General features: G+C 47.3%; 1 protein-coding gene across 2 annotated transcripts in view; it reads right to left on the reverse strand.

The window, feature by feature from the left end:
• LOC131198835 (vigilin-like) overlaps positions 1-18,520 on the reverse strand; it is a 131,120-nt gene that overhangs the window by 15,487 nt on the left and 97,113 nt on the right. For both annotated transcript variants that reach the window (XM_058183959.1, XM_058183958.1), the window contains exons 15-21: positions 17,297-17,383; positions 16,419-16,550; positions 14,596-14,814; positions 11,359-11,580; positions 8,035-8,253; positions 3,241-3,379; positions 2,572-2,699 (exon numbers count right to left, since the gene is read on the reverse strand). In XM_058183959.1, the coding sequence (XP_058039942.1) occupies positions 2,572-2,699; positions 3,241-3,379; positions 8,035-8,253; positions 11,359-11,580; positions 14,596-14,814; positions 16,419-16,550; positions 17,297-17,383 (1,146 nt within the window). The remainder of the gene's footprint in view (positions 1-2,571; positions 2,700-3,240; positions 3,380-8,034; positions 8,254-11,358; positions 11,581-14,595; positions 14,815-16,418; positions 16,551-17,296; positions 17,384-18,520) is intronic.

The raw sequence follows: 18,520 nt of genomic DNA on the forward strand, positions 1-18,520 counted from the left end.
ATAACAATGACTCTTAAGTCTCCCCCAGAGGTGCTTTTTTCAAAAGGCAAGTGGACTTTTTTTGGGGACCGAGTGTCAGCGTTCCAGAAAAAAACCTAACTCCGAGTAAAAACTCCGAAGCAAGCATCTTTCAAAGTTCTGTTTACTAGGATAGATAAATGGCGCATCTGGGAAAACCCGAATCTGAGAGGTCTGGGTTTTCCCTCAGTAAATCAAACCCCCCAAAACCACCCCCTCACTCCGCAGTCGATCACATGCTCCAATTGCCAACTGTACCATCTCGAGACAGCACTCCGATCACTCCTTCTCCAGAGGCAGAGGCCCCGCTCACACTGCCCCTTCCCTCCCAGGAGTCTCCACACGGCCCGTTTTGGATGCCAGGTATGTACAGGGCTCGTGTGAAGGTTCTTGGAGGGCGTTTTTGGCCTCCACAGGGACTCTGGGAGGGGGAAGCCATTTTCGCCCTCCCCAGGCTCCAAGAAAGCCTCTGTAGACTGGGAAGGGCAAAAAACAGGCCTACCAGGCCCACTGGAAGTAGGTTAACCGAGCCGTTTCCGGCTTCCAGAGGGCCTCCAGGGGAACAGGGGAGGCTGTTTTCACCCTCGCCAGGCTCCAAGAAAGTCTCTGGAGGCTAGGGAGGGCAAAAAACGGGCCTACCAGGCCCACCGGAAGTTGGGAAACGGTCCGTTTCCAGCCTCCGGGGGAGGGGGAGAAGTCATTTTTGCCCTCTCCAGGCTCCAGGAAAGGCCTCGAGAGCCGGGGAGAACAAAAAACGGGCCTACTGGAAGTCTGGAACCAAGCGATTTCTGGCCTCTGGAGACTTCAGGGAGACCTTGCTAGGCCAAAAATGGGGCACTGGGGAGTCACGCACGCATGCGCAAAAGGATGCATGCACATGGGGGGCATTGAATTATGGGTATGGGCACACACGTGTGCACTATCGTATGCATGCGTGCGCTTTTGGCACCTGAGGAAAAAAAGGATCACCATCACTGGTATAGGGTCTCCTTCTTGAGCAGGGGGCTGGACTAGAAGACTTTCAAGGTCCCAACCAGCTCTACTCTGATTGATTGGTTCATGCAACCATCATAAATACACAGCGGTTGCCAAGTGGCCGAATTTTGATCACGTGACCATGGGGACTCTGCAACACTCATAAGTGTGACAAACAGTCATAAACCGTAACTTCAAATGGGTCACTAAACAAATGGTTGAGGTGCGATGACCCGCGGCAGGGCACAGAGACAACACAGCCAGCTGAGAGTTCAAACTCCCCTTTCATGACCCAAATTTCCCCTCAAACGCTTCACATTCTTGGCAAGTCCCAGAGCAAAGCGCACGCACACACATGCACAGCAGCCTCTGGCTGCGCCCAGTCCAGCAAAACAAAGGAACAGAAAAAGGAGTCCACGAAACAAGGAACAAACAAGGAGTCCACGAAACAAGGTAATCAGTTCACAAAGTCAGGAAGTCCTGCAAACTCAAATATCTATACCGGCACACCAAACTCTACTAATTCAGTGTTTATTCCGACAAATGCCCCTCCCCACAGCGTCTCCTTAAGTCTGTCCCCTGGTGTTCCTTGTGAAGAGGGGCGGGGCGCTCTCCTCCCAAGTTTTCGGGTAAGGCTACGCTGTTCCTGCCTTCTCTCCACTCTCCGTGCTCGAGGATCCAGAGAAGGTGGTCCTTGCTCATTGCCTGACCTCTGTCTGTCACCTTCACTGCTTAGTCTCTCTTGGTCATCCAACTCCCGTTCCTCCCTGCCTACAAATTGTCCCAATTCTGAAAGGCCCTGGCCTGCCTTGGTCTGCTTCTCGCCACATTCCTCCGAAGCCAGTGAAGCCACCCCCTTAATTTCCGTCGGCTCCAGTTCCATCTCGTCTTCCTCCACAGATTCAGGTTTCGACGGGGCCATGACATGAGGACTACCTGTATAACTTTTCCTTAATGGTGAAACATTTCCCTTATTTCACACCTCTAGTGGGTAACTGGCAGTAATTCCAACTTGGTCCAGGTCAGGGGTAGGCAACCTTAAACACTCAAAGAGCTACAAAGGTCCTAACCAGAAGCCCCCCCCCCCCGTTCAATTCTGGAGCCAACCGGAAGTCCAGTTCCCCCACCATAATCTCTCCTCCTAGCATGGAGTCCTTTTTCCTCTGCCAACCGGAACTCCGGTTCCCTCCACCATAGAGACTCCTCCTAGTGCGGCGTCCTTTTTCCTATGCTGACCGGAAGTCTGGTTCCTCCCCTACCATAGAGTATCCTCCCAGCGCGGCATCCTTTATCTGTCCTAACCAAAAGCCCTATCAATTGTGGAGCCAACTGGCAACAAGAAGGCGCAGCAGAGGGATGACTGAGCCACATGCGGCTCCAGAGCCGCGGGTTGCTGACCCCTGGTCTAGGTTACCCAGCAGAGCACAGAACCTAAGGCCAATGTAACATTTCCCAAAATAGTAGCTTCGGTTAAAAACAGGTTGGAAAACCAACGAGGTCACCTGTACAAGTGGGTAGAACTAAACAACTAAAGAAAAGAAGCTTTTCCCTAACCAAGTAGGAAGGTAAGATCCTAACCAGCAGGGCTGCCCGGGCAGCCTCGCACTTCTCCTTGCGTCCGGAAATGAGGATGATGTCACATTTGCGAGGACTCGTGTCCAGTTCGGGCATCATGTCGCCGTTTTCCTGAGACTGTGCTTCTGAACCTGCTTGCGAGGAGAAAAAAATAAATGAAAATAAAAGAGGAGCAAAAAAAAAAAAAAAAAAAAAAACAAATCCCGCTACCCTGAGTTTCTTCCTGGATATTGTGTGTTTGTGTGTGTGTGTGTGTGTGTTTGAAAATTACATCACCTACCACCAGTGGTGGAATTCAATTGTTTTTTACTACCGGTTCTGTAGGAGTGGCTTGGTGGGTGTGACAGAGGAAGGATACTGCAAAATCCCCATTCCCATCCCACTCCAGGAGAAGGATACTGCAAAATCCCCATTCCCACCTCACTCCAGGGGAAGGATACTGCAAAATCCCCATTACCACCCTACTCCAGGGGAAGGATACTGCAAAATCCCCATTACCACCCTACTCCAGGGGAAGGATATTACAAAATCTCCATTCCCACCCTATTCTGGGACCAGCCAGAGGTGGTATTTGCCGGTTCTCTGAACTACTCAAAATTTCCGCTACTGGTTCTCCAGAACCCGTCAGAACCTGTTGGATTTCATACCTGCCCACCACCCCACCCCACCCACCTGAATTGTCGTCTCGCTCCGGGAACTTGACGAGGACATCGTGATCCCGAGTGATTTGTTGCACCTTGTAACCTTTCGCTCCCATGACGACCCGATGGTAGCGCTGGGGGATGATGCATTCCAGGACCACCTGGGCCTCCTGCGGAAGGTGAGAAATCCAAGCCCATGCGCTGGTTTATTTATTGTTTAGATTTTCATCTCACCTTTCCTAACTCTGTAGGAAACTCAAGGCGGTGAACGTTATATATAGGTAGTCCTCGTCTTACAACAGTTCATTCAGGGATCGTTCGGGAGTCACAATGGCACTTTTCTCACTTATGGGCTTCGTAGCCTCCTCAAATGATCAGAATTCAGATGTGTGGCAATTGACTCAAACTTATGGCCGCTGTGGTGCTCTCGAGGTTGTGCAATCGCCTTTTGCAAACTTGAGGAGCAAAATCAATGGGGAAGCCAGATTCAATTAACGACCGTGTCACTAACTGATTAACTGCAATGATTCACTTAACAGCTATGGCAAGAAAGGTCATAAAATGGGGCAAAGCTCACTTTAACAAATGTCTTTTTTTTTTTTTTAATTTGAATTTATATCCCGCCCTTCTCCGAAGACTCAGGGCGGCTTACACTATGTCAAGCAATAGTCTTCATTCTATTTGTATATTTATATACAAAGTCAACTTTTATTGCCCCCAACAATCTGGGTCCTCATTTTACCTACCTTATAAAGGATGGAAGGCTGAGTCAACCTTGGGCCTGGTGGGACTTGAACTTGCAGTAATTGCAAGCAGCTGTGTTAATAACAGAATGCTTTAGTCTGTTGAGCCACCAGAGGCCCTTCAATCGTGGTCAGAAGTCGAGGACTATCTGTAATACGTCTTATTCTCCTATTGTCTCCCACAAAAAACCACCTTGTGAGATGAGTTGGGCTGCGAGAGAGTGAGTGGTCCGGTCACCCAGCTAGTTTTCATGCCTAAAATGGGACTAAAACTCACAGTCTTCTCGTGATTGATCCAAAGTCTCATAACTGCCTTTTATGCCTTAGGCAGAACTAGAAGTCCCTATCTCCTGGTGCTTGGCCCAATGCAGTGGTGGCTTACTACCGGTTCTCCCTGGTTCGGGAGAGCCGGTAGCGGAAATGTTTCTGTGAGAGCGAACCGGTTCACTCTGACCATTAGCTGGGCCCTCCTGCCCACCCCTGCACTATACCTACCTTTAGTCATTCGTTTTTAGCCCAGCTGAAAGGCACGGCAGAGCAGATTTGCCATCCCTCAGCTGTTCCGGAATTCAGTGCGCTTGCACTAAGTATGTGCTTTGCGCTGCAATCGTACGCAAAGCGTGTGAGCGAAGCAAACCGGTGGTAACACCGGTTAGAACCCACCACTGGCCCAATGCTATTTACCTGGCTTTCATGTCTGACGTGGGGCTAGAATGCAGTCTCCTGGTGACTGATCCAAAATCACCCAGCTGGCTTTCATGCCTGAGGTGGGACTAGAACTTATTGTCTCCTGGTTTCCAAGCCAGCACCTCAACCACTACACCAAACCGGCTCTCTAGTTGTGTGCCAGATGCAGCAATGTTAGGTGCATTGCTTCTAAAAATATGCATACAACACATTCTTAGGGGAAGGAAGAACAGAATAACACACTCAAAACCGCACCGAACACACTCAAAACCGTAGAAATGGTGGTAGACTTTAGGAGAAACCCTTCCATACTTCCACCTCTCACAATACTAGACAACACAGTATCAACAGTAGAAACCTTTACATTTCTAAGTTCTATCATATAGCAAGATCTAAAATGGACAGCTAATATCAAAAACATCATCAAAAAAGGACAACAAAGAATGTTCTTTCTGCGCCAACTCAGTAAGCTCAAACTGCCCAAGGAGCTGCTGATTCAGTTCTACAGAGGAATTATTGAGTCTGTCATTTGCACCTCTATAACTGTCTGGTTCGGTTCTGCAACCCAACAAGAAAGACACAGACTTCAGAGGATAATTAGAACTGCAGAAAAAATAATTGCTACCAACCTGCCTTCCATTGAGGACCTGTATACTGCACGAATCAAGAAGAGGGCCGTGAAAATATTTACAGATCCCTCACATCCAGGACATAAACTGTTTCAACTCCTACCCTCAAAATGACGCTATAGAGCACTGCACACCAGGACAACTAGACACAAGAACAGTTTTTCCTGAACACCATCACTCTGATAAACAAATAATTCCCTCAACACTGTCAGACTATTTACTGAATCTGCACTACTATTAATCGTTTCATAGTTCCCATCACCAATCTCTTTCCACTTATGACTGTATGACTATAACTTGTTGCTGGCAATCCTTATGATTTATATTGATATATTGACCATCAATTGTGTTGTAAATGTTGTACCTTGATGAAGGTATCTTTTCTTTTATGTACACTGAGAGCATATGCACCAAGACAAATTCCTTGTGTGTCCAATCACACTTGGCCAATAAAAAAATTCTATTCTATTCTATTCTATTCTATTCTATTCTATTCTATTCTATTCTATTCTATTCTATTCTATTCTATTCTATTCTATTCTAATAGAATAACAGAGTTGGAAGGGACCTTGGAGGTCTTCTAGTCTAACCCCCTGCTTAGGCAGGAAACCCTGTATCATTTCAGACAAATGGTTGTCCAATCTCTTCTTAAAAACTTCCCAGTGTTGGAACATTCACAACTTCTGGAGTGACCTTGTTCCACTGATTAATTGTTCTAACCGCCAGGAAATTTCTTCTTAGTTCCAGGTTGCTTCGCAAGATTTCTAGAGCAGTGACGGCTAACCTTTTCGGCACCAAGTGCCACCATGCTGCAGCTCAGTTTCAGGGTTTTGGAATCTTCTTATGCCCTAGGCCAACTTTATGTAGAGCAACAATTCGTTTTTTTTCCCAGATTCTCAGAGACTTCATTGCCATGAGGTGCCATGTTGAACGAGTGAGAGCGATAACACCAAATTTCACACACCTGCTCCCGCCTTCACATCCGAGACCTTGCAACACTAACGTGTCACATGACACCAGGGAGGGAAAATGGCTCCTTGGGCCCCATTTGGACCTTATCACTTAGGGGTGTACTCACTTTTGTTGCCAGCAGTTTAGACATTAATGGCTATGTGTTGCATTATTTTGAGGGGACAGCACATTTACACTGTTATACAAGCTGTATACTCACTACTTTACATTGTAGCCAAGTGTCATTTCTTCAGTGTTGTAACGTGAAAAGATTTACTTAAATATTTTAAAAATGTGAGGGGGTGTACTCACTTCTGTGACATACTGTATACACACAAGTTCTCTCTCTGTATACACACACACACACACACACACACACACACAAACACTGTATTTATGTGTGTCTCTCTCTGTATGTATGTGCGTGTGTGTGTGTGTGTGTGTGTGTGTGTGTATGTGTTTTGCCTCGTCTTCCTCAGCCGGCCCCTCCCGTCTCCTCTCCTGCCTGTTATCAGACTCCGAGTCTGATAATGAAGATGAATGGCCTGTCATGACTCCAGCTCCCGGCCCTGGCACCATGCCCGGAGAGGAGTCAAGGAGTGAAAACAGAAATCCAATACAGCTCACTCATACTGCGTGTGTTCCTTCCACACAGCTGTCAGAGGAGGAAGTCAGCCAAGTGGTGCAATTACCCGGACCTGCTCCCTCTGACCCCTCCCTTTCCCAGATGCCGACAGTAAGACAGCTGAAGATAATTCACAGTGGGAGGATCCTCGCTTCCGGAGATCTGAGAGGCGATGCCAGCAGAAGGAAGGGTGGGGCAGGAAGGAAGGCCTGGATAAATGCTGAGTCATGGAGCCACACCCCACAGCCTATATAAAGGACCTGCTTTTGGCATTCCAACCTTGAGTCTCATCTAGTTTGCTGAAGTCACAACTTGGACTCCTGCCTGTCCTGAGAAACCTGGAAGGAATGTGACAAAGCTGCAGAGGCTTCGTTGCCACGCTTGATACGGACTTCCTAGACCCGGTCACTGAAGGGGGAGTAGGACACGACAATGTGTGTGTGTGTGTGTGTGTGTGTGTGTGTGTGTGTGTGTGTGTGTGTGTAAAAAAAAAGAAATAGACATTCTGCGAGCTCCAGAACTAAAATAATTAAAATGTTATTCTACTAAGCTTTCGTCAGCCATCTGCTGATATCGTCAGAGTCTTAAACTACCATTACAAAGATCTCTGCCTTTTTAAAATAAATTTTAATTATTTTAGTTCCGAAGCTCGCAGAATGTTTGTTTCTTTTTTTACAAATATACCTGGAACTCATATTTTTAGAATAACTTGTAATATATACATACACACACACACATATATACACACACATATATACACATGCAGTGTATATAGGTATATATGTGCGTGTGTGTTTATATATATATATTGTGTGTGTGTGTATACACACACACATACATACAGAGGGAGTGAGTATGTGTGTGTGTATGTGTATGCAAGCGTGTATATAGGATGTGTATACTTGTATTGTGGATGGGTATATATACACTTTCCTTTGAGAGCGGGCAACAGAATTTCATTTTTAATGTGTGCTAGTGTGCTCACGGTAAAATATGACAATAACGGTTATCTTCTCTATCTTAACATGCTGTGAGCTCCAGGTTTGTTCATTAAATGGGACAGCATGAGAGACAGCGGATTCAAGGTAGAAGGATGGGGAAAGTGCTTTTTGTAAGACAACTCACACTCTGGTCCACCCGGGAGTCACTTTTAATGCCCACCTCAATCCAGAGATAAGAGTAAGACCTACCAGGTCACCGATGATCTCCAGGATGCGCTTCTTGGCCGCCTCCACGCAATCCTTGGCTCCCTTAAGCGTCACCCGATCACTCTGGACACCTGTCCGGGGGAAACTCACAGTGACCCCACCGTACTCCTCTGCAATCTCCCGCAGCACGTGTCCCCGACGGGCCACAAAATGGCGGTGGTACTTGGGATCCACCACCATCGAGTCTTCAATGACATTATCCTAGAGGGGAAGTAGCGGGTGGGGAACAGAAGGAGTCACTAAGCTTTTGTCGCTTCTTAGACGTTGTTTCTCCTCCACCTTTCACAAGTCGATCCCGTCTGGGAAGAGAAAATTTGGCCCGGTAAAACCCTGAGCTGTAATATCGTTATGAGGGATAATGAGGAATAAGGGGAGGTTTCAACCGCTTGTCAGCTTTGGAAGCCATTCTTAGGCCGGAGGCTTCTGCACTGCCACTTTTCCAAGTGGGGGAAAGTAGGAGGGGGGATTCGGTAGAAGGGGCCATTAGACATAATAACATTCTTCCTGCCAAGGTCAGGCCGAGCCTACATCTGGAGAAGGAGTGGTCGAAGTCTCGAGATGGAACAGCTGGCGATCGGAGCATGTGATCGGCAGAGGGGTCAAGGGTGGTGGTGGTTTTGGAGTTTGTCTTACTGAGGAAAAACCCGGATCTCCAGATTCGGAGTTTCCCCAGGTGTGCCAGTTTACCTATGCTAGTAAAAGAACTTTGAAAGATGTTTGCTTCGGAGTCTTTTCTGCAGGAGGGGGGTTTTCTGGAACGCTGACAGCGCTATGGAAACAGTGACTGCCCCCAGAAAGTTGTCATGTATGTATTCTAATGTACAGGCTAAATGTTGGAGATGCGATTGTGAAGATGCCACTTATTACCATATATGGTGGACTTGTAAAAAAGTTAAAGCATTTTGGATTAAAGTATGGTGGATCATGCAGAATATTTTGAAAAAGAAGATTAAGTTTTCTCCGCAGTTCTTTCTACTAGGAATAATTATGGATTGTACAGCTATAGAGACTAAATTGATTTTGAACTTAATAACAGCCGCAAGACTTTTGATTGCTCAATATTGGAAGAAAGAAGAATTACCTACAATTGAAGAATGGACACTTAAAGTATCAAATCTGGCAGAAATGGCAAAAATCTCTGCTTATTTGAAAGACTATACACAAGAAAAATATATTTTAGAATGGAAAATGTGGATTGATTATATTCAAAATAAGTATCAGATAAAAAAATATCAAATAGCATATGAGTAAATTTAGGAAATATTTTGTATTAGATATATTTCTGAAGGAGAGGGGAATTGAGAGTGTGATTAAGTGTGGAGTGACTAGAGATTATAATTTAGGAATTATTTTAGATTATGATTGTTAGTTTTGATACCCTGCATTTTGTTCTGGGAAGTCGGGGTGGGGGGTGGGGGGTAAGGGGGAGGGAATTGAGGGGTTGAGGATAGAGATGGAGTGATGGTTAATGTACAGGGATTATTGAAGATGTATAAATATAATTAATGTAGGGTCGGGTCTGCCCAGTTACCATTTTAGAACGGTGGGGAGGGAGAAAAGAGAGAGTAGGAGGTAGGAAAGAGGAGAAGAGGAAGGAAGAGGGGTAGAAGAGGGAGAAGGAGTGTAGGGTGGAGGGAGGAGAGGATGTAGATAAGAGAAGGAGAGGAAGGTTTGGAAAGTAAAAGAAGGTAGAAGAGGGAAGAGTGTTAAAAAGGGGGGTGGTGACTGGGCAAGCCCGACTAATTGTATATAACTGTACATTGGATGAATTATTTGATATGATTGTAAAAATAAAACTTTTTTATAAAAAAAAAAAAAAAGGAAACAGTGACTGCAACTCCTGAAATAGGGCGGTGTGGAAATAATCAGGAGTGGCTTCAAAAATTTTTTAGCAAGGGGTTCTCTGCCTGGTTGCTGGGTGGGCGTGGCCATGGTGGGTGTGGACTAGCCAGCCTCCTGCACCAGCCTCCCCAGGCTCTGGAGGCCCTCTGGAGGCCCGTTTTTCACCCTCCCAGAGCCCCCGTGTGCGCCCTGCACTTACCTGCATCCAAAACGGGCCGCATGGGAACTCTTGGGAGGGGCTGGGAGGGCGGGGCCAGCCAGGAGTGGGATTTGGGGGTTCCCCGAATTGCACACAATCTTAGCTAGAGGTTGTCCCAAACCCCTGCGAACCCCCAGCAGCCCCACCCCTGGAAAGAATGTAGGGCTCCCCCTCTTGATACAGCATCTCACCCCAACCCCATCCAGTAGCTCAGGAGTCCCCAAACTTAGTGTTGTGACTCGTCCTCCCTCCTCTCCTCAGCCGGGCCCCTCCCGTCTCCAACTGGGCCTTTTATCAGACTCCGAGTCTGATAATGAAGATGAACGGCCTGTCATGACTCCAGCCCCCGGCCCTGGCCCCATGCCCAGAGAGGATTCAAGGAGTGAAAGGAGAAGCCCAATAAACCTCACTCATACAGCGTGTGTTCCTTTGGCTCAGCCTTCAGAGCAGGAAGCCAACCAGGTGCTGGAATTACCCGGGCCTACTCCCTCTGACCCTTCCCTTTCCCAGACACTGACAGCAGATCCAGCTGAAGACAATTCAGTGTAGAAGGACCCTCCCTTCCGGAGATCTGAGAGGTGACGTCAGCAGAAGGAAGGGTGGGGCAGGCCTGGATAAATGCTGAGTCATGGAGCCACACTCCACAGCCTATATAAAGGACCTGCTTTTGGCATTCCAACCTTGAGTCAAGCAAAGTCTTAGCTAGTTTGCTGATATCGGGCCCTATCGCTGAAGTCACAACTTAGACTCCTGCCTGCCCTGATAAACCTCGAAGGAACTTGGCAAGCTGCAGAGGCTTCGTTGCCAAGTTTGTTACGGACTTCCTTGACTCGTTCGTCAGAGTGGGGGTGGGACACGACACTTGATAACTTTAAGACTTGTGGACTTCCAACTCCCAGAATTTCTAGGAGGAGCCCTTAACCCATCAATTCCTACCGGTTTCTTTTAAGCAGGAATTGCAAAAAATATAAAAACCTTCCTAAGGCAGAACAGTTATAGTTATCCTTCCCACCCTCCCAAGTAGAGATGATCAAACTCTACAGATCTTTTTTTGTGGTCCTCCATCTCTACCAACCTTTCTTCTAGAAGGGAAAACGTGCTAAGAGAAGCTCAACCTGCATGAGCGAAGTCACAGTGCTGGTGCTATGAGCACTAGGGATTTGTCCGCTCAAGGAATTCCTCAGAGGAATTCTGGGAGGTGAAGTCCACAAGTCTTAAAAATTGCCAACTTTGAAGGACCTCTGCCAAAGCTGTACGACCCATACCAAGTTACGGATGAGACTCTCCAGTTCTTGCTGGGCCTGCCGTACTGCGTCTTCCTTCCCCACAATGGTGATAACATCCTGGTCCTTATCCTCAGGGGTGGGGAAGATGATGCGGGCACCGGTGCGGTCCCTCACTTTGCGGATATTAGCACCTCCACGCCCAATCAGGAACTTGTGGTAGTCTGGCTTAGCGTGCAGTTCCACCGAGTGGTTGTTGATTTGCTGGATGGAGGAAAAAACACAGACATGCATCAGTTCACCAAAAGACTGCAAGTCTTCCACCATCGTGAAGTTATAACTGTACTGAAAAAAGTGACTTATATCTTACACCATGGCACCATCCCCACGGTCTTACAATCAAAATTGGGGTGCTTAGAATGTATGTTGCCAAGCGCCAGGGAAAACAGGAGATTCAGGCAGTTCAAATGAATGTAAAGATTTATTGCAAGCTTAAGCACTCTACAAGAATCTGAGCTACTAACCGTCAAGGCAAATTAGCGGGAGAAAAGAAATGCATTCAAGATGGGCTGGACATAGATCCCTTGCAGGAGCACAGGCACTTGTGACTTACGACACATTTGATCCCTTCCTTGGGCTCAGCCTGGTCATCTCCTACATATTTATGACAATTGCAATGTCACAGGATCAGGTGGTTGCCATGTGCCAGCTGACTTCTAACAGGCAAAGTCAACGGGAGAAGCTGGATTCACTGAACGACCATGGGATTCATGGTCTGCAGTGATCTCCTTAACAGCTATGGCAAAAGAGGTTGTAAAATCGGGTGTGCCTCACTTAACAACTGCCTTGCTTAGCTATGGAAATTCTGGTCCCAATTATTGTCATAAGTCGAGGACTATCTGTACTCAAGATAAAGTTCAGCTCCTACTGCCAATATTTGTTTCTCCATAGACTGCACATATTGAAAACGGAATCTGTATTCCAAAACGTCACTTAGCTACCTATTCTTAGCCTTGAATAGAATTAAAATTTTGTACATGTAAGCGATCTGTGCTCCACTTCCAGGTTCTTTTTACAAGGAAAAACACAAGGCAATGTTTAAGTATATAAAAAAGTTGAGGTCTACATAGAAAGGTCTTTGGCCAGAACACTTCAGAAAAAAATGTAGAAATGACAGACACCCAGAAACACAAAATGCAACCGGTGAAAACCCACTTAATTTTGTGCAGTGAATTCCACAACTGGCTTAAGTCACTTGTAGCATTTTGCATTTCTGTTTAGCTCTTTGGATTTCTTGTAGTTGATAATAAATCTGTGACTCTTCCGTGAAGGCGGAATTTAGAAGAATTAATTCCTGCTTTCTTACTAGATTCAGCTTAGCATTTGGGGATATTCCTAAAAATTTGAGTGATTTTTGTTGAGCCCTTCCACCACAACTGACTAGATGTTAAAACTCAGGAAGCATTAAAAGAAAAATGAGACTAAAAATTCAGTGTTCTCCCAGGCCGGACACACAACCACACTGAAAATAAACTTAAAAAAATATTGATTAATGCTAAATAACAGCCATACCGTCTTATAACAAAGCAGAAGCAAAATAATGCAAATTGTCAGCACTCTGGAATGCCTCTTAGTTGCAATTATTATAAGAGAAAAAAATACAAATATTAATTGAAACCTGAACTTGAGTGTGGCCATGAAAGAGTTAAGGGCATGAGTGCTGAGGAGAAAAACTCTATGGTAGGGATGGACAACTATGATAACTTTATGACTTGTGGACTTCAACTCCCACAATTCTTGAGGCAGCCATGCTGGCTCAGGAATTCTGGGAGTTGAAATCCACAGGTTGCAAAGTTGCCACAGTTCCCCACCCCTGCTCTATGGTGTCTCCTTGATACCCTACATATCTGATTATTTTGCTTAACGGTTATTGGTTATTAGTTATTCAAGGCTAGTCCACATCCTTACTGTTCCAGCCCTTTTGTTCTATCCCCCCTCGCCTCTGTCCGAGCGATGGCTTAATTAGCCGGCACTATCAGCTCTGGCAGCAAAATAGTGAGCGTCTGCCAAGTCTCTCTGTTATCTCCTCGACGCCGATGAGTCACCCAGGAACAAACAGTACTTCAGCTCTTAGTTAAGCAGTTAATTTCCTGCTAAGAAGAGGCACAGCAGCTCTTGCTGCCATTATATCCTGTGGGGTGTGGCTCCATGACTCAGCACTTCCTGGGCCTGTCCCACCCCTGCTTGTGTTGTTCCCACCTCTCCTGCCTACGAAACCTAGGGTCTAGCCAGGCCTGATTGCCATCAGCTGGGTCTGGAGGCATGGCCTGTGGGGGGAAAGAGTCAGGGGATGGAGGCCTCGTTATCTCTTCCACCTGGCCTGCCTCTGGCTCCTGGAGCTGAGCCAGGGAAGCCGGTGCTCCCGAGGTAGGTCCTGACGGCCCTTCCCCCTCACTTTCCAAGTCACTTTCTGGCAGGAGGCCCGGCTCGGAGGGCGCAAACACAACACCTTTAAGGCCCTCTAGAGCTATTCTTTCTTCAAAAAAACTAACTGAGAACAATCAATCAATGGAACAGAAGTTGCCTTCGGAAGTTGTGGGAGATTCATCACTGGAGGCTTTGAAGAAGAGGCTGGACTGCCATTTGTCAGAAACGGTGTAGGGTCTTCTGCTTAAACAGGTGGGTTCGACTAGATCCATGATGGTGAATCTATGACACGCGTGCCACAGATGTCACGCAGAGCCCTCTCTATGGGAACGCGAACCGTCGCCGAGCTCAGCTTCACCGTGCATACGTACACTCACCTACCGCCAGCCAGCTGATTTTTGGGATGTGCGGGGGGGTGCTCACGCGGGAGATGTGCGTGCATGTGCAGGGGGTTGCGCATGGATGTGGAGGGGAAGCGCGGAGGTGCGGCGTGCCCCCCCCAACAGCCCATTTTTGGGCCCAGGAGGCTGCAGGTAAGTCTGCTAGGCCCAAAATGAGGGGGCAGGGGAATCGCGCACGCTTGTACGGTGGAGTGGGAGGAGCATGGGGGGGTGTCGCATGCACGGGGGGCAAGGAGAACATGGGGGGGTCACAAGCACATGCGCAGGGGCGCACATTGCATTATGGGTGCCGGCACGTGATTGCTTTCGGCACACAAGAAAAAGGTTAGCCATCACTCGACTAGATGATCTACAAGGCCGCTTCCAACTGTTTTGTTGGAAGCAAACATTTTCATTTTCATTTGCTCTGCAAACCACCAAATTGGGGATGGTTGTTTTACCGACAGCCTACCTTTTCCTCAGCGAGATGCAGCAACTGGCGCTTCGCTCTTTCCACCTCTTCACCGGGCCCTCGGATGGTGACTTTCTCGCTGCCCGAGCCTTCGGAGGGGAAATGAATGTGCACCCCGCCGCATTCCTCCATGATGGAACGCACCAGCCGCCCCTTGGCTCCGATCAGCGAATTGTGCAGTTTGGCTGGGATGGAGATATCCACTTCCCTGATGTTAGCCTGAGGGCGAGAAGAGAAAAAGCTACACAAATCCAAGTTCAAAATAAATAAATAAATAATCTAGCCTTCGCCCTGTCCGATTTCTCTTTGTAGCTCACGGTGAAGTCTTTGGTGCGTCTCTTGAGGTTGGAGCAGGGGTGAAATGCTCCCGGTTCGGACTGCATCTCCCGATCTGGTAGCGATGGCGGCGGGTGGTTTGGAGAACCGCTAGCAAAAATCTCACAACTGCGTGTTATACTCCGAAAAGTACGATATTTGTTTAGCAATAGCAATAGTACCAGCAGTGGGTTTCCAATATTTTTACCACTGGTTCGCCGCATGCATGCTCGCTTCGAATGCACGATTCGCGTGCGCGCCTATTGCACACCGGCCTTCGCGCATGTGCTTTGCTCGCGCACGCACCTGCCACGCATGCATCTGGCCTCAAAAACGTGGCTAAATAGGACAGCATTATGCCGTGGCAGGTGGGCAGGCCCACCCGCAGTGGCCGCTATCAGTTCATCCGAACCGGTCGGAACCGGCTGAATACCACTTCTGAATAGCACTTAGACTTATATACCACTTCATAGTGTTTTTAGAGCCCTCTTTTTTATATAGTTTATTATTACCGTATTTTTCGGAGTGTAAGACGCACCAGAGTATAAGACGCACCTTAGTTTTTGAGGAGGAAAATAAGAAAAATGCTGACTGGCAGGTGGATTGGCCTCCTGGAATACCTGCCCACCCGCCCGGATGTAATGCCATCCTGTTTAGCCACATTTTCGAGGCTGGGTGTATGCACGGAAGGCGCACGCACGAGCAAAGCGCATGTGCGAAAGGCCGGGCGCATGCGCAGAAGGCGGACACATGTAAGCAAAGTGAGCGTGCGTGTAAGTGAAGTGAGTGGGTGGGCGGGCGGCGAACCGGCGATAAGAATATGTGAAACTTACTGCTGCCTGGCTTGGACCATTCCTGTGACTTCTTGCAAGCCCTGAAACTGGGACCTCCGAACTTGATGACAAACCTCAGTGGAGGCCTCTGACCTCGGAGGGGATTTTGGCTGCTTGTTTTTGGAACCCACCCAGGCAAAACCTTTATTTCCAAGACGGTTGTTGGTTTGGCTGTTAAGTTTGTTTTGCTTTTGGTTATCTGCTTGGTCGCGAGCCAACTACTGTGCTAAGCTTGCAGCTGGAGCTTAGATGAAACCCCGAAATAGAACTGTTGAGGGAACAGACTGAATAAAGCTCTCTACACCAACCCTGACCAGAGGTGGTTTTTCAGCTGGTTCAGACCGGTTTGGGTGAACCGGTAGTGACAACCTATGGATGGGCTCGTGGGCCAGCCTACCTGCTCGGGTGCAATCCTGTCCGATGTCGCTCTTTTTGACATCGCATGCATGTGTGGACGACGGACATGAGCAAATTGCCGTGTTGTTTGATGTCGCACACATGCGCGGATGGCGCACGCTCACACTTCCAGCACTGGGCAAACCAGTTGCTATAGTATGTGAAGCCCACCTCTGACTTTAACATTTGGGTGAGTTGGGGAAGCATATTGAGAGTGCGGAGGAGGAGGAAGAGGAGAAGGAAGAGGAGAAGGAGGAGGAAAATGGTTCACACACCCACCAGCTCTCTCTGGATGGCCAAGATACGGTCCCGAGCATCCTCACAATTGGCCTTCTTCCCAGTGATCAGGATCACTTCAGAATTGCTGTTTTCTGTAGGGAGGTCAATCTTGGTATTGGTTTCCTCTCGAATCTATTGTGAAGAGACAACATCAAACCCCAGAGCCTCGAGGCTAGACTACCCTCATGAGCTCTACAAGGAACTGCCCTGAGAGAAGAGGCGTGGAAGGGGGTTCCTCCAAGGTGATAGGACGGTGTCAGGAACCTACTTGGAATCACATATTCTCAATGGGTGTTGACGTCCCCTATTTAGAGCCCCAAATATGGGGAGAATCTCAAAATATCTCAATTCCAAGGATCCGTCTACGTGGGAATCACAACAGTTTTGGAATCCAGGGTGACATATAAGTACTCTGACGTGTATTAAACTGTAGTGTAACGTTCTAGATTTACATAAAGGTAAAAGTTCCCCTCGCACATATGTGCTACTCATTCCCGACTCTAGGGGGCAGTGCTCATCTCCGTTTCAAAGCCGTAGAGCCAGCGCTGTCCGAAGATGTCTCCGTGGTCATGTGGTCGGCATGACTAAATGCCAAAAGCACATGGAACGCTGTTACCTTCCCACCAAAGGTGGTCCCTATTTTTCTACTTGCATTTTTATTTGCTTTCGAACTGCTAGGTTGGCAGAAGCTGGGACAAGTAACGGGAGCTCACCCTGTTACGTGGCACTAAGGATTCAAACTGAACTGCCAACCTAGGTTTAAATCCTTGACCCACTGATCTTTCCATAAAGAGAGATATGTACCAACATGTGCACATACATGCCCACAGAAGACAAGAGTGTAACGTGTGAGGTGGAGACAGCTTCCCCTTTTTTACCTTTTTGATATTGGCTCCTCCTTTCCCAATGATGTTCTTGTGGAACTGCTTGAAAATGGGAACTGGGATGGAAAAACTGTTTTCGATCTAAGGCACAGAAAAGGAAGGGAGTTAAGCCAGCGAGATCTCCTCCTGCTCTACTCACCTCTATTAACATAGCTGGCCTTGTAGCCCAGCCTCTGACGTATTTATTTATTTATTTATTTATTTATTTATTTATTTATTTATTTAATTTCTATATCGCCCTTCTCCCGAAGGACTCAGGGCGGTTTACAGCCATATTTAAAAACACAAAATACAGACGACAAGTTTAAAAACAGAATTAAAAACAAATATTTAAAAGGCCGAATCAAAACTAAAACGGTCGTAGACCGACATAAAACCCATTTAAAATTTCAATTTAAAATTACGCTTAGGCCAGTCCCTCTCAATGGAATAATAAAGTCTTAAGTTTATTTATTTATTTATTTATTTATTTATTTATTTAATCAAATTTGTATACCGCCCTATCTCCCGAGGGACTCAGGGCGGTTCACAGGCCAATAAAAACATATAAATACAAATTAAGATCACAATTAAAAAACTTACTCTAAAGCCAAATTAATTAAAAATGATATAAATACTAAAACCAATTAAAATCAATATAAATTTAAAACCTAGTCCAGTCCTGCGCAAATGAATAAATATGTTTTAAGCTCGCGGCGGAAGGTTCGGAGGTCCGGAAGTTCACGTTTGAAGGTCCGGAGGTCGGGGAGTTGGCGTAACCCCGGAGGCAACTCATTCCAAAGGGCCGGTGCCGCCACAGAGAAGGCTCTCCCCCTGGGGCCACCAACCGACATTGTTTGGTCGACGGCACCCTGAGAAGGCCCACCCTGTGGGAGCGCACAGGTCGTTGGGAGGCTATCGGTGGCAGAAGGCGGTCTCGTAAGTAACCTGGTCCTAAGCCATGGAGCGCTTTAAAGGTGATAACCAGCACCTTGAATTGCACCCGGAAGGCTACCAGCAGCCAGTGCAGGCCGCGCAGGATAGGTGTTATATGGGAGCAACGGGGTGCTCCTTCTATCACCCGTGCAGCTTGATCAGACTCTATGGCCGTAATGGCGAACCTATAGCAAGCGTGCCAGAGATGGCACACAGCGCCCTCTCTGTGGGCACGTGAGTTTAGCTCCGCCATGCATGCGCGTGCACGCGCCTCCCACCGGCCAGCTGGTCTTCGGGTCTCTA

Source organism: Ahaetulla prasina, chromosome 4, assembly GCF_028640845.1.
Source record: "Ahaetulla prasina isolate Xishuangbanna chromosome 4, ASM2864084v1, whole genome shotgun sequence".
Taxonomy (NCBI): domain Eukaryota; kingdom Metazoa; phylum Chordata; class Lepidosauria; order Squamata; family Colubridae; genus Ahaetulla; species Ahaetulla prasina.